This window comes from Amia ocellicauda, chromosome 12 (assembly GCF_036373705.1).
Source record: "Amia ocellicauda isolate fAmiCal2 chromosome 12, fAmiCal2.hap1, whole genome shotgun sequence".
Taxonomy (NCBI): domain Eukaryota; kingdom Metazoa; phylum Chordata; class Actinopteri; order Amiiformes; family Amiidae; genus Amia; species Amia ocellicauda.
In genome coordinates this window covers 3,488,369-3,510,828 of record NC_089861.1, presented here as the reverse complement: position 1 = coordinate 3,510,828, position 22,460 = coordinate 3,488,369, and the positions used below count along the sequence as shown (strand labels likewise).

Below are 22,460 nucleotides of genomic sequence, written 5' to 3'. Positions count from 1 at the left end.
AGCTAGATTGATGTATGTATGTAGCATTATATAGTGTGTAAGTATGGTCCTCTTTCTGCTGAAGTGAAATTGATACCATTTCTATGGACAGTCTGAAATGAAACCCTGTTGCCTGTTAAATGGGTGGTATTTTTGAAAGGTATGTAAAATGAATAATAGGTTTACACTGCCACACACACACACACAAGGCTTTTTGGAGGTTGTCATATTAAACCAAGTGATTGCTACGAGTAAAGGTCTCTGTCCGATGGCCTCCGTTACCCACTAGGTGGTGCTAATATATAAGGTGTTGTATTACAGAAGAATCACAGTAGAATCTCTAACTGTTCCACCCCTACATTTACACTTTAGGCACTTGGTGGGAATTGATTGTCTTGTTAATTAAAATGAAGGAATTTCAGGTGTGTTGAACTGGACCTGTAAACAATAGCCAAATAAGGCACAAATAACCAGTCACAATTGACACATCTGAATATCAATTACATTTGTCTTCTAATACATTACAAATTTAACATTTAAAAAAGGAAAAACATATGAATCTGGCTTGATTTAGTCTTTTAACAACAGGTTTTCAAACGGGTCCTGGAGTACCCCCTGCCCTACTGGTTTGTGTTCCAACCTAGGTCTTAATTACTTAATTAATTGCATTGTTAGGTCAATTAAGGATTCAATTAAGCAATTAAAACCTTGGAACAAAAACCAGCAGGGGTACTCCAGGACCGGTTTGAAAACCACTGCTCTAAGGGGACAAGTGGACCCAAACCATGCCAGGAAAATGCCCCCCACAGCATAACAGAGCCTACGATGTAAAAGTCTGTTTCTCTCTCTGTGCTCTGATCACAGCTCTCTGCTTTATCATCTGAGAGTTCCAGGACTTTGAGAAGGTCCTTTTGATTGGCTAGATATTCGTAAAGTCACGGCCTGTGATTGGGTAAAAAAATACAAGATCTCCAAGGCTTATGACAGCCACAGTAACGTACTTTCCATTGGACAACCATCCCCATGAACACTGGATTGCAAACGCCAGGAGAGATGCAATGTAAACAAACAGCATGCGTTTCCTTTCAGCCTAATCTCAGCTACACAACATAAAAAACGTATGTCTTATCTCTATATTAATAGAGACCCTTAAATTAATACTTAGTAATACATGCCCCAGTTTTGGGAGAACTGATATTATCCATGTATTCTAAAACCCTGCTAAATGTGGGAGAGTATCTACGAGTGATTAACAATTTTTGTTAGCTAACGATTTAAACTCAATTGCCTCCTCTCACTGCCCCTTCACTGTCCTGGTAGAGCAAACCACAATAAGTAAGATGACAACTTTTTCTAAATTTGCACACTTTCTGAAGAAACCGCAAGCTAGTGTTGTGGTAGACGAGCTACTTTACCAGTTTTTCCACATCTCTGGAGACCAGTGCCTATGCTTCCCCAATAATGACCTCTCTTTCAAAGTCACTTAGATCCTTTCCTCTTGCCATCTTGATCCAAAATCGAGGTCAACTGGCCTGCTCAGCATTTGCATACATGCCACAGAGCATGATAGGATGATAATTGCTTAACTGTATCATGCAGCACACCTCTTTGGAGGCATGTGCATTCGTTATGTTCCTCCACTCATTTATTCAGGTTTTAATTTGTCACTCATCTGTATGTATAATGGGTATTATATATTATAGACAATCCCCCATTAGGTTATGCATCCCTGATAAGAGTTTTAAGTATAACTAAATGCAAACTATTAATTATGTACACTAGAGAGAGTCGATCCTATTGATTAAAATATGAACCAGTCCCTGCTTTAAGCTGCACAGAGAGCATAAGACACACTGTAACTGAGTGAAGGAGCTTTTCATGAAGTCAGTGGAGTGTGTTGTGTTGCAGAAAACGAGATGGGGAAGGTCCCTGTATAAGAGTCCTGATTGGAAAATGGTGACCTGACCAACCAAAGTCAGACACACCTCTTCAATGTCTGAAACACTCTATAGGTATTTTTAGACCAAGTACACTTGTGAAACAGAAGTGGTGACCTACAGCAGATTTAAAATAACAAATCTGTCAGTGGTACATGCTATAAGCCCATTGCTTATGGGAATATTCTCCTGCTGGGGTAAATGAAGCTGCCGTGCAGGTACTGGAAGGACAAATGGAGAAGTGATATTATTTTTCACGCATTAACACAGCCTCTGGGGTCAAATTAGCCAGTTACCAGGCCCGTGTTTATGGAGGCCTTGCGATGGGAAAACCATTGAGATGGTGCTTTAGAGAGGAAACCAACAGAGTAGAACCGTTCGTCCACCGTACAGGAAGCACGCTGGGATGCGATCGCTGTGGCACCGGTGCACGGTCCGCTTCCGCTCCTCCCACAGGCCCTGCCGACTTTCCTGCGTCTCTCCTTCGTCGCTCCCTGCTGGGTGTGTGCTTGCGAGTCTTCCACTTTACGTGATGCAGAAAGGAGTGAAAATAAATCCTGCAGCTGAAGAGGCCACTGCAGGTTAAAAATCAGACCAACTGACACCCAGTCATGCTGAAAGGTTGCCTGGCTGGGTAGCTCTGCTGCAAAGACCACTACTGTATTTGTTTCCCAGCATTGAGGCCTTCTCTCAGAGTAGTGGTCCTCAAGGAAGTCTGTATCCACGTAAATGACATGTCAGGAGTGCCATGGACAGGAACACTGAAGCATTCGATTGAATATCTAGTTATATTCCTCCTGTAAATACCCAGACTCTTACACATTCCTCTTAGGTATACGAGCGGTGTGCAGACATGGCAATCTGGCCTCACGGGCACAGCTTCAAGGTGGTGGCGCACCCAAAAAGAGCACGGAAAACACACATTATATAAAGTAATGCAACAAAAAGGTTGAGGTAAAATTGTACATAGTGGATGTGCTTAGAAACTAATGGTTGTTGGAATTGAAAGACCACAATATTTTTTAATTTGTTAAATTTTTATTTTGAGAAACCTTAGTCCAAACATACATCTTCTCTTTTGTAACACAATATTTACACAATTCTTCCATGTTTTAGGGAGTGTCTTCACAGATTGTGTCATCGCGCCAGTGTCCAGTTAGCAAGACAGGAGCAAACTGCCATAATGCCTCCACAAGGTTTACAGAATAACACGTAACACCATCGCACGCTGTAAAGCTGACAGTGACCTCAGAGTAGAATTATCTAGTCCTGGTAAAAGGCCCAAACATGCCTTGCCTGGTACTTTACATGGTTATGCATGGCAACAAAGATGGTAGAATACTCCAAAATGTAAAACCCAACAAGCAATTTTAGTGCACATTAGTACACTCTTTTGTAGAATTATTTTTGAAATTGTCTGGTGGGGGTAAAAACAAACATTATATTAACATTAAAACAGTAGTCCAATTTCTACTTTTGTGCTTTGTGCATTGGTGCATTGTTTAATGGAAATCAACTTCAACTCAGTTTGACTTCCTGTATGATTTCCCATTTCCCAGAATCACATTGTGTTGGAAAATTCACTTTTTTTTTATTTTTTTATTAATTTGTTTTAACAACTGACCAGATTAAAGCTTTTTCCTATTACTTGCACATCTTTTCCTGCACTGTATGTTGTTTTCTCAGCACACTGGCTGGCTGTCAATACTGTGTAGATAAGAATGGCCAAAGACGTCAATGATTTTAGACCAGGTGAGTTCCAGGGGAAGGTCAGATAAACACGCCAGGTTTGTGATCTGTAAACAGACCCCAATTCTAGCAGCAACACTTGCTTACTCTGGAAACCACACAGCACTGACATCACGTCAACATCCAGTGGCGTTCAATAGCTGGTGATTTTATGGGCTGGATTCACAAACCCCGCTTAGCATTATTCTTAAACTCTCGCAATGTTATTTTAGGTAGGGTAATCCCAGACTAGGACTCTAATCTAGGTTTGAGAAACCAGCTCAAAGTGCATTTACTAAGTTCAAGCTGTCAAACTAAACAGTTGTTGACCAGGAAACAAACACTTAATAATTAAAAAGTCCACATTTAAAAATAAATAAATGCGACGCTTTCTAAAATAATTAATTCACTATGAAATAAAGCTGATGGTTGATTTGCTAGTGTTTGACCGATTCCAAGACCTCAGCCGACTGAACATTACCCGGACAGAAGAAATCGGTTTAGCAGTTTCATAATTAACAATTAATAAACTGCACCGGAGTCAGTTTTGCGAGAGGTGTCTAAGCACTGGGAAGCAAACGACTTGAGTCTTGTTAAGTCTGTGCGCTTTTCCATTTAAAAACTACACCAACACATTTTCGAATGTTTCAAGTGTTATGGTTTAAACATCCCTTTTTTAAAATAAATACAAAATCAGGTGTGGGAGCATTTGTAGCCTGGGATTAAGCAATCCAAACATACCTAATAAACACTCAAACCCATTGTTCAAAATGAGTGTCCAGAATATCCATCTATTGATGAAGTACTGTTGTTCTGGGATTCACAATATGTAGCTTAAAATTGTGTTAAAACTAGACATCATAAGCCGCTGTGGAGCATTCTGCGATTACAAAATAATTTCAAACACACCGTGTTAAAGAGACTCGAGCCACACAGCTGGCAGCGGTTAGGAACTGAAGCGTTGTGTGAGTTGTGTTCTCCCCACCCAGAGAGAGACATTTACAAGGACCACATATATACAAATATATTGTACTAAAACAGCAGCATTGTTTTGCCTGGTGACAAAATGTATAAATATTAATATATATACAGTTCATATTATACAAATACGAAAGATCTGTGTGCAAAGCACTTTGGAGCATCAGGACTGTACAGTCAGTTTCTGCGATCAATCTCCAGCGCAGACAATTCGAAACGCACATCTGGCGTGTCCTATGAAACATACACCTTCTCTCCCGCCAAAGCCTTCACTGCCAATGCTCCCCTTTTCCTCCTCATGAAACACCGCCAGTTTCAAATATACTTCACATCTGTGATTCACAAGCTTGTGCCTTGTTTTGTGGGTTTAAATGCAATCGTTAATTTGCCAGCTCTGTCAGAGCCACTCAGACACAATATGAACCCCCTTATCTGTCACGACGCACCTCCACACCCAGTGCGTCAGCTCTCTGACCTTTTTCTGCTGCCAATGAGGTAAAAGAGGCTGATCTATAAAAGTGAATACACTTCTCTACTCTGGCGTGGTTTCTGCACTACTTCAGTGTTCATAAACAAGGAGGTACATTTATATAACTCGTATGCCATGTCTTAGTGGGCAATGATACTCAGCTTATTTGCAAAAAACAACAACCACTTCCGCACACACAAACACTTACACATACACTCAAGAAAGACTGACTGTCCAAAGTTATGAGGCAACCTGAAAAGCTAACGGAAACCCTTCTGGGAAAGGAGAACATGGTTCACAACCCATTAGCTGATGGGAAATAACATTAATCTCCAACGAAAATATTTCTATCATATGCCATGGAGTTTCACCTCCGTTACCACTGTGGACACATCTTCACCTTTTACCGCAACAGACCCAGGCAAAAGACGGTCCGAGTGCTGCGAAATATCTGCCCTCTAACAGGTGGCTGGGAGTGCGACAATTTGGGGTCGTCTTGCTGGTGTACAAACTGGAGATGGTGAAAAGGTGCGACATCACATTGAAAAGGATGTGACGGGACACGTAGACCATAAATACTGGGGCAGCGTTTGTAGGAAGCCGAGCTTTCAGCAAAATTATTCCTCCTTTCCCAGATGGATTTCATTAGGTTTTCTAGGCAGCTTGCATTATTTTCACTGAGATATCAAGTGCCATGGAGAAAAAGATTGTTCCCTTTGATCATGCCTTCAGTATAGGCTAGTACTCATCCCTCACTCCTTCATTCAGAATGATGCCCTACAGTAGGGGGGGGGTCCTGGTTTGGTAGCCTCTATTAGGTCATTTTAGGAAATAAATAAATGAATGGTTTAAAGCTCCCCGCTTCACAGCGGCAGTGTGCTGCATACAGACTCTATTGCACAATGGCCTAGAGGCCGCATCGCACCTCTACGCCCATCTCCCGCTGGAGACGAAGCTCCGGCTGAAGGAAAAGCTGACGTCTGAGCTCTTCTGCTTCCCCCAGGCGCCGAACGGGACCACGATGATGGTGCTGTTGTCCTCTGAGCCGTACTGAAGGGCCTGCGGGGGGGGGGGGGGGAGGAGTCACGCATGAGAAACCGGATGATCGCAGAAGCATTTCCCTACATCCCTCAAACCAGTGGGTTTTTACGCATCACCTATTACCTGAAAAATTTGGTTCAGGTTGCAGGAACTCTACAACCACTTCATCAGGACCAGTAAATACAGTGCCTTGAAAAAGTCTTCAGACTCCTGACCAATTCTCTCAGATTACTGAATTACAAATGGTACATCGAAATATCGTTGGGTTTGATATTGTATTTTAAAACAAATGCAAAATCACTTATCGTAAGGCAACATTATTATGTTGGGAAATATTTGGAACTAAAAAAAAAAAATCTGAACTATGGGGAAATGTGGGCCCACGATGTAAACAGCAACCCAGTGCTTTCGCTGGCTTCACGAATCGCCGCGCCTCCCACTCACCTGCTCGGAGATCACCTCGGCCGCCTCCCATGGGTCGTGGCACTGGTTGATGACGTCACAGATCTCCTGGCTGTTCATGATGAAGTTGATGCCGTCTGTGGTCAGGGCCAGGAATGTGTCATGAGCGTGATGCAGCTGAAAAGGCAAGAAAAAGGGAATAAATAAATAACAGTTTGGAGCAGGACCTAGCACGCCCACAGTATCCTCACTGCAGCTCTCTCACTTTCATTCATTTCCTTCTCCATCTGGACGGCACCACTTTACCCTGTATCCTCCTCTCGCTGATGTGGGAAGAGAGGAACACCGTGGGCTGGATTATGAACTGGTTGATGTACAGGAAACAGAGGGTGTCGATTAGAGGAGTTGCTTCTAACTAGATTGAGGTTGTTAGTGGAGTTCCACAGGGATCAGTATTAGGGCCTAGGGCTGGGCAATAAATCGATATCAATAATTACTTCTATCGATAACTATATGAAGACGTTTAGATACATTTTCGATAATTCGGTACAGCAGTCCAGTTCACCTCTGTGACGCAGCAGCAGCGTGCGGGGGAGTGACTGTCTGCCTGTGGACAGGAACATACACTGACACACTGGCGCCTCGACCCCTGCTCAGCGCCGCGCCAGAGCTGTCTGTGAAACCCGGCCATGTGGAAGTTCTTTTGTTGTGGAGGAGCAGAGCGATTGCGGGTCTGGTTTGTTTCATTTTAAAAACAAAGACAGAGAACAACACTACGAGCGATAGAGCCTGATGTGGAAAGGACTTAAGTGTCTATTTTATTCTTTATGGTTTACATGATTGGAGGCCGCGTAATAAATACACATTTCTGTTAAGAGTTATTAAGAAGAGCTAAACGTATTTAGACAACATTATATCCAGACACGCATTATGTTACTGTAAGAAAATTCTTCCATGTGCAACAATAAAATATTTGCTATTTATTATTATTGTAATCGAGATATGTGCTAGTAGATATGTATTTTAAATGGCACAACTTGACTCACTTAACTTATTACTCTTACAACAGATTTGTAACTGCAAACGACACTTTTTGCCGTATTATTTATAATTTACTTAGCAGATGTCCTTAACCAGGATAAGTTACAGTTGAAACAAAATACACACGTTTCACCAGCTACAATATAGCAGGTTATAATTGAACTAAAGTGTGCACGTCTCAGTCATGGCGTGTATGGACTTATGGATGCATTTATTAAACCAGTCCTTAATGTTTTAGAGGCAAACCCACATCTGCTGTATTCATAGGTGCCGAGTTTTGAAATTCCCGGTGGGGGGGGGCTGAGTTACTAAGCCGAAACCACTACGACTTCTGTCAGATAAAATAATTAGTTTTCTCCGGTAAGGGGGAGGGGGTGTTTGTTCCATTGTCTTCCTTGAATGATTACGTAACTCATCACAATTCCAGGGGGGGCTGAGCCCCGCTTTTTTATGTTTGGGGGGTGGGGGGGCACACGTTAACTAAATTGTGTTCACCTTCATACTGACGGTCTCTGCGGGGCTGTTATACAACAGACCTGCAAACCATTCACAGGACAACAGCCTGAAACGCCATCCAGTTGTTCATAAAATATTAATAAAATCAGCCGTTACCGCTCCGATTATCATCCTTCAGTTTATTTTTAACTAGTCACGGCACTGCACCGGTCCTGTGAAATCTGTTTGGCAAGTTTACAATACACTCGGATATTAACTGTAAGCAGTCACAGTTTCTGTACGTGGATTTCACTCCATGCTGCTAATAAACTAATTTGTTGGGGGAAGCAATAAAAAAGGCAATAACAAAAATGTTCACTATAATTACACTATGGGAGGAACAGAACTAGATGAAGTAATGCATGAGAAAGACCTAGGAGTCTACGTGGACTCCTCACTTTCTCCATCCAAACAATGTGGGGAAGCAATAAGAAAGGCAAACACAATGCTAGGGTATATTGTCAAAAGTGTAGAATTGGGAACAAGGGCAGTGATGTTCAGACTGTACAATGCACTAGTTAGAGCTCATCTGGATACTGTGGACAGTTCTGGGCTCCACACTTCAAGAAAGATATCGCTGCTCTAGAGGCAGTTCAGAGGAGAGCAACCAGACTTATTCCAGGTCTGAAGGGAATGTCCTACTGAGAGACTGAGGAACTGAACCTTTTCACCCTGGAACAGAGGAGACTACGTGGGGACTTGATCCAAGTCTTCAAAATCATGAAAGGCATCGAGCACATCAAACCAGAGGAGCTTTTCCAGATCAGCAGGGACACACACATCCGGGGACACAAATGGAAATTGGGCTTCAAGGCATTCAAGACATAAAACAGGAGACGCTTCTTCACACAGAGAGGCGTCACAATCTGAACAAACTCCCAGCGATGTGGTTGAAGATGAAAGTTTGGGAACATTCAAAAACTGGATAGGATCCTCGGATCACTTAGTTATTAATGGACACCAAACAAGCATGATGGGGCAAATGGCCTCCTCTCAACTGGACACTTTCTTCTAATGGGATACATGTCCCCTTGGTGTGGAATACTGTGCAGCTGACCTTTCAGTACAGCGACCAACACTCCCGGCTAATCACACGACTCCAATTCCCCCGCTGTGACGGTCTGTAACAAAGCCAGCTCCTCCCGTGACCTTCAGCCCAGTGTCAGCTCTCAGATTTCAGTGTCAGGAAGAGACCGAGTAACTTTCGGGCACTTGGATTGCAACCTTACAAACCCTGGACCCACTGGGATTAGGCGACAAATCCCCATTGTGAACAAATCACTTTGGGGAACTTCAAATTCCATAGACTCAGATAAGAGTTAGGTTTTGATTGTATGTCATTTGATTTGGCTTCCCAAGCACCGTGTCTTGTAATTCGAAATATGAAGAGAATACCCCCCCACTGCCACACATACATATACACACACACACATATGTATATATATATATATATATATATATATATATATATATATATATATATATACACATACACATACACACACACATATACACTCACCTAAAGGATTATTAGGAACACCATACTAATACTGTGTTTGACCCCCTTTCGCCTTCAGAACTGCCTTAATTCTACGTGGCATTGATTCAACAAGGTGCTGAAAGCATTCTTTAGAAATGTTGGCCCATATTGATAGGATAGCATCTTGCAGTTGATGGAGATTTGTGGGATGCACATCCAGGGCACGAAGCTCCCGTTACACCACATCCCAAAGATGCTCTATTGGGTTGAGATCTGGTGACTGTGGGGGCCAGTTTAGTACAGTGAACTCATTGTCATGTTCAAGAAACCAATTTGAAATGATTCGACCTTTGTGACATGGTGCATTATCCTGCTGGAAGTAGCCATCAGAGGATGGGTACATGGTGGTCATAAAGGGATGGACATGGTCAGAAACAATGCTCAGGTAGGCCGTGGCATTTAAACGATGCCCAATTGGCACTAAGGGGCCTAAAGTGTTCCAAGAAAACATCCCCCACACCATTACACCACCACCACCAGCCTGCACAGTGGTAACTAGGCATGATGGATCCATGTTCTCATTCTGTTTACGCCAAATTCTGACTCTACCATCTGAATGTCTCAACAGAAATCGAGACTCATCAGACCAGGCAACATTTTTCCAGTCTTCAACTGTCCAATTTTGGTGAGCTTGTGCAAATTGTAGCCTCTTTTTCCTATTTGTAGTGGAGATGAGTGGTACCCGGTGGGGTCTTCTGCTGTTGTAGCCCATCCACCTCAAGGTTGTACGTGTTGTGGCTTCACAAATGCTTTGCTGCATACCGCGGTTGTAACGAGTGGTTATTTCAGTCAAAGTTGCTCTTCTATCAGCTTGAATCAGTCGGCCCATTCTCCTCTGACCTCTAGCATCAACAAGGCATTTTCGCCCACAGGACTGCCGCATACTGGATGTTTTTCCCTTTTCACACCATTCTTTGTAAACCCTAGAAATGGTTGTGCGTGAAAATCCCAGTAACTGAGCAGATTGTGAAATACTCAGACCGGCCCGTCTGGCACCAACAACCATGCCACGTTCAAAATTGCTTAAATCACCTTTCTTTCCCATTCAGACATTCAGTTTGGAGTTTAGGAGATTGTCTTGACCAGGACCACACCCCTAAATGCACTGAAGCAACTGCCATGTGATTGGTTGGTTAGATAATTGCATTAATGAGAAATTGAACAGGTGTTCCTAATAATCCTTTAGGTGAGTGTATATATACACACAGATATATATACACACATATATATATATACACACATATATATATACACACATATATATATACACACATATATATATACACACACACACACACATACATACATACATATATATACACACACACACACTAAATTTCTCCCCTGGACAAGACCCCTACCAGCTCTTAGAGTCACCCAAACACCAGCACAACTCAGACTCACGGTAACAGTCTTGGTCTCGGGCTCGGCGATCACGCCCGTGCGCTTCAGGTCGAAGTCACCGATGCTGCGCGTCATGGCCAGCCTGCCGTTCACGTGGGGCTGACCCAGGCTGTTCCAGGCCACGAAGCCCCCACTCTTTTTGATCCTAAACGACAGAAGATTATATTAGTACAAACCAGTAAAAGTACACCGTTTGGCGGACGTTAGCGGACGTCTCCCGGCTATATCTGTGGTTGAAGAAATTAACAGTGCTGAGGGAAGGAAAGAACCAATGATAAAAACAAAAGCTTCCACTGAGCCCAGGTTTGTACTGAGCAGGAGGGTCAAAACTTATGCCTTTACCCCCAGCCTACTAGCCAAGATCAAGCCTGTCTATGGTTCTCAACAAAGCAGTCCTCCAGAAAAATTTAACTATAAAATCATGAATTCATACATAAAATGAAATACATTTACACACACAGAAGAAAACCACACACGTCGACTGACTGCTGCCCGACTCGCTGCACATACAGACGAATACAAGCCTGCTTCGGATCAGCCCATGCAGGCACGGTACGCACCTGTCCTTCTCGTCCTTCCTCTCGGGCGTGTGGTCCACTGTCAACTTGTAGGCCTTCCCCTTGCGGCACAGCAGGGCCCGGCTGTCGCCCACACTGGCCACCACCAGCTCGATGCCGTCTCTCAGCAGGGCCACGGTGGCAGTGGTGCCGGCGCTCAGCAGGGTCGCTACAAGCACCACAGACGCAGTGCCGGTCAAGCCAGGTTCCCCCCCTCACGCCCCACAGAGGCGGCCAGCATTGCACAAACACAGCCCCCCCACCCCTCAGCCCAAGTCAACTGCTAACTCCTACAGCTACTACACAGCCTTTTGCCCATCCAGTACCAAAAGTAAAATAACATTCCCCACCAAATCCAAACCCAGAACGTGTGACAGAGATATGGGATGGGTTTGAATGAAAGAAAAGAACTACAACAGAAAGCATGCACTCTACTCTGCAGGGAGTCTGAGTTTGAAAAGGAGAGGTTTATTAATGTCTTTATTTCTATTTACAACAGGGTATCAATGCGACTATTAAAACCATAGTACTGTAAAGTACTGGTGAGAAGAACAGTCTGATTGACAAGATGGTCGCTTTTGATGTATTGTACTTCTGTCCTCCCTGAAACTGCTATACTTTGATCTACATAACAAGTTCCTTTTAAGGCACATCTTGTATCAGTTCAGCCTGTGAAACATCTAGACAAATCTGCCACCACTTTTACTTTAGAGACCAACAGCTCTGGAGAATTCAGGTGCCTTTCTATAGTTTAATTTTTAACTAAATGGCCAATACCAGTAGAATCTAGAAATAGTCGTTTCACAGAGGTATTTGTTAATTTTATGTTGTAATTTTCTAACGCTTACTTCAACTTCAGTTGTGTTGGCCATGTACACAGAACTAGACACCATCTAACTGTAAAGATTTTAACCCTGTTGTAAAAAATAAAGATATTTAAAAGCAAAATAGGTCAGAAATGAAAGATTGCTACAATGTTCACTGAAGAGCAGGCAGCTCTATTGCAATGTCAGGGAGCTCGTTGTCTTTAGATGCGCTGAACTACACAGCAAGGTCTCCCGTCTGTGGCCAGATTGACACTGTGCCATTTGTTTTTGTTTTCTGTCGTTTATTCACTTGGAATGGAACAACAGTTTTTGGAGGAGACACTGATTCTCTGTGAGGCAGCGGGGGGAGTCTGGTTTGTGTTGCAGGCAGAAAGATCTACAACATACAGACACGAGTAACTTTGGGATTTGTTTCTTTGTGGTAAACGTTCAGACCTTTCATCCTCAATGTGTACTTGTTTTACACTGCAAAAGCCTTGATAAAGACTGAATGTAATTAATCTATATCTAGGAGGAGAAGGACAGGTCTTCATGACTGTACACGAACGTTCTGTAGTTACCATCTGACACAATGAGAACGGGGACCACTCGGCTTCAGGCTATCGTTTCTGGGAGCCTGGCTTCTTCATTTATTTTGTATTTGTCATTAAACCGCTCAATCAAATAATTCTCGACGTGCCTTGCCTATTAACCGTAACTGGCACTACTGCTAGAAGAACAAAACAAACATTGTAAAACAAAGCTGTTCTAGATATAACACTATTGAACAGTGAAGTCAGTCATAACCTACTGCTGAGAGATGCAACTGCAGACAAGCCCATGATATAACATGGGCTCGGTATTTGCTTAAAATATCAAGTTAATTGTGCTGAAGTGATTGCAGTGAAGTGGGCCACAGGAGTAATGTGAAACTCATGAGCCATTCATAACATCACGAGCAGTGACATCTGGTCATTGCCTGCCACAGCACTTTGGATTTACTTCTGTCTGACTGAACCCATTTCAGCCCTTCTCCCAGGTCTAATGCAGCCCTGGGGCCCCACTTTCCTGCTCTTTTCTATTCCAGCTCAGCGCTCAGTTACTGAAATCCTGACCTGAAATCATAATTTGGCAAACATGAGCTTTTTAAGTTTAAAAAATTTGGAGGAATGTAAAATGACACTGAATTATCAAACTTTTCAGAAGATTCCACAAGTCAAATTAACGGATCAATTAAGCTTTCAATTGGGTAACAGAGCTGGGCCGATACAGAAACCAACATCAGTGGATGACCTTAAGCAGGGTTGAACAATGGTTTAGAGACCCTACATGAGGATATCACTGATCTAAAGTGAGCTTTTCCTCAGACATGAGCACAGGGAGATGCGACTCGCTTCTCAGTCCTAACATCCACAATAGAAGAGCCTGCTCTTGCAGAGGAAAAAGATGGTAAGACGAGGAGCTGGAGAGAAAGGATGGGGGTGGGGGCAGGGATGTCTATCAGCCAGGGGTTAACTGGCCTCTTAAAGACATCAGAATTATGGAATTATTCCACACAAAAAAAAAAGAAAAGCTTTTGTCCTTGAGTAGTGTCATAGAAACTTCCTGTTGCTAGTTCCGGCCTGCTCCTAAAGTTGTTTGTTTTTGTCCTTTCATTCATGCCTTGAGGAAAGACTAAGATTTATTTAACCCACATTTCGTCTGTTATGTCACATGCCTCAATGCATACAGTAGGAACAGCCACCATCTAAATCATTTACAGAGATGTGCCATGGAACGCTAGAAAAATGCGGTTTCTGTTTCAATGAAGCTCAGTACATACAAAAGGGTTCCAGAGAAACCGTTGTAACGTTGAAATTCTAGGTCACGGCAGAGCTCAAACTTCCTGGAAAGCACACAGCGCACGTCTCTGGATTAACAAGCTGACAACGTTCACAAATTGCGTTTTTAACTTTGACGTTGTGTTAAGGTCGGTTACATCGGTCACCAGTTCCATGAAGCTCAGTACTCGGTATCGGTTTAATCTCTGCTTCTTGCCAATGGTGACCTGACCTGATGTACTTGAGCAAGCCAAGGCCACCTCCCCCTCAGTTGAAGTTACAGTTACAAAGGCACCAATTTAGGAATGATTTGTACAGAATTAGGGAGATAGTTGAACATTTCAGGACTAAAGGGGTTGGGAACACTGTACATGATCTACCTAGCAGCCGGATTTGAGGGCCTCTAAGTGAGAAACATTACATCTGTCTGCACAAGACCTACAGCCTCAACGTGCCTTCCTCGTATTAACCGTACTCCTCGAGTCCTGCAGCGGCTCTGAATAAACAAAAGCGCGCATGAAATCTGTTTCCAGCTCAGATCGGGTGACAAGGGGCCTCATTCACTGCTTCGTAATAGTTTCCAAGATGACTAGTTATGCTCTTCAGCTGGAGCGTGACGAGGATCAGTCACCCAGACTTTCCAAACAGAAACGGGTGGAAACTTCAAAGCGGCAAGAGGCAGTTTCTATGACAAGAACAAGAACATAGCTACAACAGCAAGATCAATCACATGGTTGATTCTATACATATACATAGGCTAAACTATTTTATTTCTAAAGATTTTAAATCACTGGGCAGTCACTACTGCATGTATCATGTCTACTAAATGCATGTGTGTGTGTGTGAGTGAGAGAGAGAGAGAGAGAAAGAGAGAGAGAAAAGAGGAGGAACCTTCCAGTAGTCCAGACAAGGAACCGCTGGACTCCTTCACCTGGGACAAAATTAAGCAGTTCTCCCTCCATAGAAGCCCACCACAAAAGTGTCCGGGGCCTCCCGCGCTAGACAATGTTAGCTGGTCTGAAGCTCTGCTACAAATAACACGCACACAGAGGCAAATAGGAAATTTTCACGCACCGATCTCGGCCAAACATTACATTTTATTTATTCGATTTGGCTTTAGGAAATAGTCATAAAGAAATGGGGGGGTTCAAAAAAAAAAAAAGTAGCAGCCAAAAAGGTTGAGCACTAGGGTTGCCAGCCATACAGAGAGCACCTGGGATGTGAAGGAAGACCATCTGGACGACCACTACCCACCCCACCCAATTCTAATCCAAATTAACTTTTGGTAAATTGAAAAAAACAAAACATAAGTTCTAGCCATTAAAAACTCTTAATGTGAGTTCCTGGATTCATTCCCATCTACTGCAGTACAGACCTTGCAAAGCACAGGGAATAATCAAAGAGGCAGTGTTTTTTTAACAGTGGGGGGGGATATAAGCAAGAACCTCCCACACCTTCATTTTCTGTGTAGCCTTTTTTTTTTTTTTTTTTTTTTTAAATAAGAGTCCTTGACTTTCCTGAAACCTGAAACTAGAAGCTAACCTGAACAAAGAATGCAGTGTAAATGAAAGAATCGGTCAAATGCAAATTCCTCTACGAGTGTAAAATGTGCTAGTGTACTGGTAGGTAAAAAACCTGACTTAACACGGTCAACTAAATAATGAATACGAATTGGTTTCAAAGAGACACTTAGGACATGCATGCGATCATATTATCGTGCGTGTACAAGCAAAGGAAGCGTCTGTCATTTAACATGACACCCCGACACACACTGTGGAATTTCAATGCATTTCCTTAGCTGGCAATCCTAGGGTCAACCCTTCTCTGCCACTGCAGTTGCCATTAAGATTATCAAACTGCAAAACAGACAAGGAGGTTGGTTTGTGAAGCCAAAATTGCAAGGACCAGGGATACATTCTATCAGCAGTGACAAAAAACACATTTCTAATTGATCAAGAGGAGTGAAAACGTCTCTGTATGGCATTTATTAAACAACTATAATAATAATTTAGATTTGGGACAGATTTTAATTTGAAATGCTTTTTATTCTCATTTTTATCCTAATGTATAACCAAGCAGGAGAAAACGAATCTCAATCATGGCTTCTCCCTGTCAATGAGCTTCTGAATGTAGATTATGTATTACAGTGCAAGGACTTCATGCACCTTTCCCTTGTAGCGTTTCGTAACTGAGATAAAATGTTTGCGAGGATAAATATGAAAACAAATAGCAAATAGATTAACACACACAGCTCCTGTACGGAACGTAACCAAAAAAAGGCATATGTACGGCATACTTGTAGGAAAGTCTAATTTACTGTCGTGTCATGAAAGTTGTGATTTCAAATGACACACATCACCACAGAACCCTGAATCTGCAAATTGCTGTATTAAAAGCCACTTATCGTGCAGCCATCTGGGAGCACTGTGATATCTTGCAAAAGACATTTAAAAAAAATGCAAACATACCAGATCAACGAACTTCTTGGCTCGGAATTAGGGGAATTTTAGTCAGGGTGCCTATGGCACCTGCAGCAGCATTTCTGAGCTGTATTTAATATTTTTTTTATTTGTTATAAACGTTTGCAATTGGCATAAACAAATTCTCCCCCCACATCTCAGGCATTGCTGATGAGGCAGTCACATTTTACCTGGAATAACCTTTGTTTTTATTTGTTATTCATTTGTTGATGTATCTGGACTTAAATCACCTATCCATTACGATTTAGCCAGCAAGAAAGGAAGAGACTTCCTGCAAAGCCTTCATTCTCCTGCTCCTACTCCTGTTAATTACAGAAATTGCTTCTCTGCTGGAGGAAGAGCAGGCTTCATTTACACAGCGGGACTGACAAAACCTGTTTGTGCTGCAGCAAACAATTGCCCACGTTCATGCATGGATTTGTTTATTTTCACTAGGGATGCAGAGCTCAATTTTCAATGTTTTTCCGAATGGCACAAAATAATTTGGTTGTCAAGTGATTTTATAGTCAGCAATTTGCCACATTTATATTCCATTCAAGGTGCAGAAAAGGTAAATATAAGATACATTTCATAGAAACACATTTGAAAGGAGTTTACGAAATAAGTAAAATGAGGTTTTAAAAAAGAACATGGCAATCAAACTCCTACGTGACCCAAACTGAAAAGGGCTCGGATTACCCGACACTTCAGGTTACACAATAATTGAAAGTTTCTCAGTTGACGAGTTAAATAAATTGAAGTGTGAGCGTGAGCAAATGATTTCTAGTTTCAGAGAACGTTTATTATCTTTGACCACAGTTCTGCAGTAAACAGATGTCAAGCTGAATCAGGATATAAAAGCTATGACGCGATTGTGGTTTGTAGAGAGCAGGCCCTAATCATTTCACCAACTAAAGTGAAAAGGATCTACACTAACATCTTCTGACGTTGCAAAAAGAAATGGTAATAAGCTATCAGACAACTTGTACTTCTTGTCATCTATGCAAGCCCTGTACACTTCATCTATTGAGACTGGAGGCGTGCTTGGTATTGTACCTACCATCAGCGGAGAAGTGTATGTGTCTGCCCAGAGCCTTGTCAATTTCAAGGAACGCTTCAGTCAAAACGCGCTCCAGGTTCTCGTCCTCAGTCACTAGATCCCTGAAATGACAGAAGGAATTTAGCCCCGACAACAGGTAAGGAGCCAAGCCTATTCAAGGGGTACCTCATCAGTCTGAGCCTCCCATTTTTAACTAGAACTGCAAAACTGTCCTCCAGCCTACATCCACATGACAGCAGCTAAAGAAAATATGCATTTAGGGCCAAGCTTATAGACTGCTTGAAGGATGTCTAAAAAAAAAAGTGACTTAATTACACAGTGCATTCTCCACACGCCAACTAGAAGGAAGGCTCAGGAGAGAATCTCGGTAGGCACCGCAGAACAGAGGAGTGTGGTGCAATTTACATGCACTGAATTATGTAACACTGTGTATAACAAGACCTTTTCTTTTCACACCCGCCTCCAGCAGCCACCCAAAGCAGAGTAGGAAGAGAGACCAAATGAAAACGCTCTGTCTATTCATGTTCAGAGCCTTCCTTTGCAGTCATATAGTGAAATCTATTGCATACACAGTGTGGAATGACCAGTGTTCCTGGCACTTCATTCTAGCGTGAGTACGTGTCCAAGCCTGCTTTCTTAACTGTCCAAGTGTGGCAAAGACGTGCATGAACCTCCAAATACTGACAAATGATGGACAGACTTGGCAGGTTTGAAAAAGGATGGCTAGTGTTATATGCAGGACATTTTTAAAGACAAATACACATATTAATCTAAATTAGTGAACAGACACATCCCTTTCAGTGCAACAGAGAAAAAACTATTAAATGTAGTAACAAATGAATACAGAATAGAAAAATAAAAGAATTAAGACAAGAATACACATCCCCCAACTTTACTGCCGAGTTCGGAAACTACATACTTGATGTATTTCTCCATATACTTGTGACAGAAGTCTGCCGCCGCTGGGCCACCATGTCCGTCGTACACAGCGAAGTACAGGATGTTGTCGGTCAACTGCGAGGCCTTGAAGCGATCCTCGTTCTCTTTGCGCTTGCCAATCTGTGAGGCACAGCCCACTTTGGACAGACTGACCTTTGGAATGGGTTTGCCATACTTGATGCTTGGCGGCAGCAAGATGGGCTCATCAATGCGGTTATCCCAGATCCCGAAGGCATCCCATGTGGTCGGCCGCCCACTCCCGTCCGGGTCAAACCTTGAGTTGCTGAGCTTGGTGGTGGACACGCAGTGGAAGAGACGTCTGTCCTCTTGCAGCGCTTTTTTGGAAACCAGGAGGGCCCGTCTGCGCACTTGAAACCCACCGGACCGGATCAGGTAAAAGAATGAAGACGGTAACATAACTCACTCGGCTTCCCGGGTGGACCAGCTGACTGTTGAAACCTGGATTCCTGTCTCGAACAAAGCTGGCACGCTTTGCCTCACACAGGCAAGGATGTGCTGAAACAAAAAAGAGGGAGCCTAAACTGCCATGTTGAGTTAACAGGGATGCCCAAACTATGGCCAATATTTGACCGCCAGGCCACTCTCGTTTTGGACCATAGAAGGGTATGACATAACCTATGAATAAAACATTTTAAATAATCCTTTAAATTACTAGATTTTAATCATATTACAAAAATAATATTTTCTTCAATTCTGATTTTGAAAGATTTTAAATGAGTTTTTAGCCCAAAGTTGAAAATTGACTCTCCCTGATAGCAGGCTGTTGTGTTGCGGGGGTGTGAGGGACTCCTCTGTGTGGATTTAAAATGGACAGCAAGGCGAGAACAAAAGTGGAGCACAGTCACAAAATCACAAGACTTGGAATGAAACACGCCTCAACACGCTGCCAAATATACAGGCCTTACCCCACGTTAGTTCAGTGGGCTGGAAATTAGTTTGCCCCTCCTGCTTGTGTCTAACCTGGAAATTGTCCTTCAAAGTTTGGGCACCACAGAGTTAAACTGATATAACTTCCATTATCCTAAATCCAAGTAAACGGTCACACTTTGGGCAACAATTCTTGAATCAACTGATGTATGAATACCACAGGAATAACACACTAACCACAGAACTCAGACGAATAGGCTCATCACATGCATAACAAGGTTAGGGTTCAGGTGACAGACCAGGTTTGGGGTTTACAGGCTTATACAGGTGACCAACATCACAACTCAGTGGAAGTGCATGAGGCATTCATAGGCGACTCCTGTGGGATTCACACTTTAACGCATTAAGAAGTGGTGCCCATTATTGTAAAGTGTGTAAACAAATGCACTGCAGACTGTAGTCTACACACACGGGCATTTTCCATCAGTGCCGGGACTCCTGCCAGACACTCACCTGGCACTGCCCAGGACCGAGGGCAAACGGGGGCATTACAAATCCTCGCCCCCAACGTGGTTCACGTTGATACACAAAAGCATATTTTTATTTATTTATTTATTTTCACTTTCTGATGACTAAGACATAACACACGTATTGCTGTGGTTTCCTCTGATGGACACTGCTGCTCACACAACAATGGCATGATCTATAAACACTGCGCTTGGTCACGTCCCAGGAAACTCTCAGAAAGATGAACATGTGCACATTTTAAACGGTGGTCCTCCTGACGTCACCACAAAAAATACCACGTTCGCTTTGTCTACGTCACGGCAGCACAGGAATTCGGCAATCAAAACGCGTCATAGCTTTAAATCCCTCTGGTTTTGTAACATATGTACATGTGTAACCATGGATCATCTACACATCATATGACTGTAGTTTATAGTTATGATGCACAAGCTTAAATAGGATTATGCATAAAGGATATTTGCTTAAAGGGACATTGTGTCAGCATACCATCAAATATATCGTTATTATTATGAATACAGTCTATACTATAAACAGCTCACATAGCTGGGGGGCGGGGTAGCAGACTGGATGTGATCACCTCCATCTAAACCTCCCATAATCCGCATTTCCGAAGCGGTGAATCGCACACGAACGGAAGGGCAGCGTCCCTGCCGAGCGCCGCCACATCAGCCGCACTTTACAGCCAAAGCCAAGGCACGTCAACAACAGCCCGCGGGGCACCGCTCGTCGCGTCACGGCGGGGTCTTTCGGCTCTCGCACCGGATCGGGGTAACTACAGGGGATGGCCAGGCCGGTGCCCGGGGGGACATCATTACGGGGGGTCTTCAACCGACCCGGTCCGGTCAGCCAATCCAGGTCAATGACGTTGCCGCGGGTTTGTGAACGACCTGCGCCGCACACGGACCCTGACGTGCCTCGGGCTACGGCGCTGACGCAACACTGACGCCCGGCTACAGCCTCACATACAAAAGCCAGCAAATCCCCGAAAACAGAGCCCGTATATCGCAGAAGACGGCTCTTACCTCGGGCCGGACTGGGCGGGTCCCTCGGTGTGCGGAGTGCTGCTCTGCGGGAAGCGCAGGGCTCAGGTACGCGCAGTCTCTGCCGCCGCCGCCGGTGGGGTCTGTGTTGTGAGTGCCGGGGGCGGGGCGTGTGCCAATTGATGCGCTCCTCCACCAATCACGGCACGCAGTCTTGCGCAGCTGGCCAATGAGCTGCTACGCTGTTTTCTTCAGCCTAGATATGCAATGCAGGGAGATTGTCAGGGGGTAGGGCCAATCAGATAACCCCGTTCGTCGGCGCTGGGGACGGATGAGCCAATGACAGGACGAGAAGCGACCGCCCGCCCACCTGGCGGCAGAAAAGCCTGTCAAGTGGGGGTGGGTGAGGAGAAGGGCGCGTTTAGTTGCTGGAGAGTAGATTAATACCGATACACAATGGGTACCTGCGTGAGACGTGCGCCTACGAGTGGCAGGGAAACACAGTGTAATTGCGAGGTCAGTGCAGCTGAACAAATGGAAAGCATTAAAAACAGTGTATTGTTAATTACTGGTATGATATATTCTACTGTACGTTTCACTCCACGTATAGGCCTACATCTTCTAAAGTACAAATACTGAAAGTGACGTATGGCGTGATACAACTAAATGCACACCATCAAATGCATGCATTAAATCAAACCCCGAGCAATAAAGGGACGTAGTATTTGCACAGATGTGGCACAGGGTCAGCAGATGCCCGTGCTGTCTCGGCCGGGCTCGCTGTGGGCGGTGGGCGTTGTACCCGCACGCCCGCTCCGATTGGTCGGCTGAGGGACCAATGAACGTTAAGAGCGTTTCTCCCACGCTGGCTCTGCGGTGCTGGGTTTGGATAACTGTTTTGAAAGGATGTCATAGACGCCAGTCACATTACGATTTCATCATTATTTATGTCATGACATTATAAGTAGTAGAGTACCCTCTGGGGGGGGGTTGCTGCAGACTTTACTGTTTCCTAAAACTAAAAATGTAGTTGCCTTTAACAATGATGATAGCACAACACAACCACTGTAATGATGATGATAGGCAGCCTGTGTGTTTTGATTGAGGTGGCACTGCTTCTGCGGCAGCTTGTCTTTGCCGCCTTGAGGTCCCATGTCTGCAAGACATTGTTTCCTATTTAATATTAAAAAAAGGAGCTGCAATAATCTTTTGTTCTTCTTACTAACGAAATTACTTTCTAATCCATACTGTCTCGATGGAAGCAAATTCAGCAATTTGTCCACAAAAATGTAATGTGATAACTTTTTTTTTGAAAATAAAAATAAATGCTGAATGTGATTGACGTGTGTCATGTGTCCAGTCTATAGTTAGTCTGCTGCGTGCATGCCAGTAGCTAGCTAGTGTAGCCT

At 43.5% G+C, this 22,460-nt stretch overlaps 1 protein-coding gene across 2 annotated transcripts; it reads right to left on the bottom strand.

Annotated features, from left to right (window-relative positions):
* Positions 1-2,934: 2,934 nt before the first annotated feature.
* Positions 2,935-21,206, bottom strand: ppm1kb (protein phosphatase, Mg2+/Mn2+ dependent 1Kb). 2 transcript variants are annotated; one of them, XM_066718097.1, is made up of 7 exons: positions 21,094-21,206; positions 18,636-19,171; positions 17,717-17,817; positions 11,575-11,740; positions 11,015-11,159; positions 6,577-6,711; positions 2,935-6,150 (listed from the first exon to the last, which is right to left on the bottom strand). In XM_066718097.1, exons 2-7 carry the CDS (start codon positions 19,070-19,072, stop codon positions 6,019-6,021), a joined length of 1,116 nt encoding a protein of 371 aa, XP_066574194.1. In that variant the 5' UTR covers positions 19,073-19,171; positions 21,094-21,206; the 3' UTR covers positions 2,935-6,018. The 2 variants fall into 2 exon arrangements, with proteins under 2 accessions (XP_066574194.1, XP_066574195.1); XM_066718098.1 differs by lacking the exon at positions 21,094-21,206 and having other exon boundaries at positions 18,809-18,897.
* Between the last annotated feature and the right edge of the window lie 1,254 nt (positions 21,207-22,460).

Excerpts from the sequence above, each read along its gene's own strand:
- ppm1kb (XM_066718097.1), bottom strand. The coding sequence starts at position 19,072 with ATGTTACCGTCTTCATTCTTTTACCTGATCCGGTCCGGTGGGTTTCAA. Across the intron at positions 17,818-18,635 it reads TATATGGAGAAATACATCAA|GGATCTAGTGACTGAGGACG; the intron begins GTATGTAGTTTC and ends CTGTCATTTCAG. Across the intron at positions 6,151-6,576 it reads CCGAGGTGATCTCCGAGCAG|GCCCTTCAGTACGGCTCAGA; the intron begins GTGAGTGGGAGG and ends CCCCCCCCGCAG.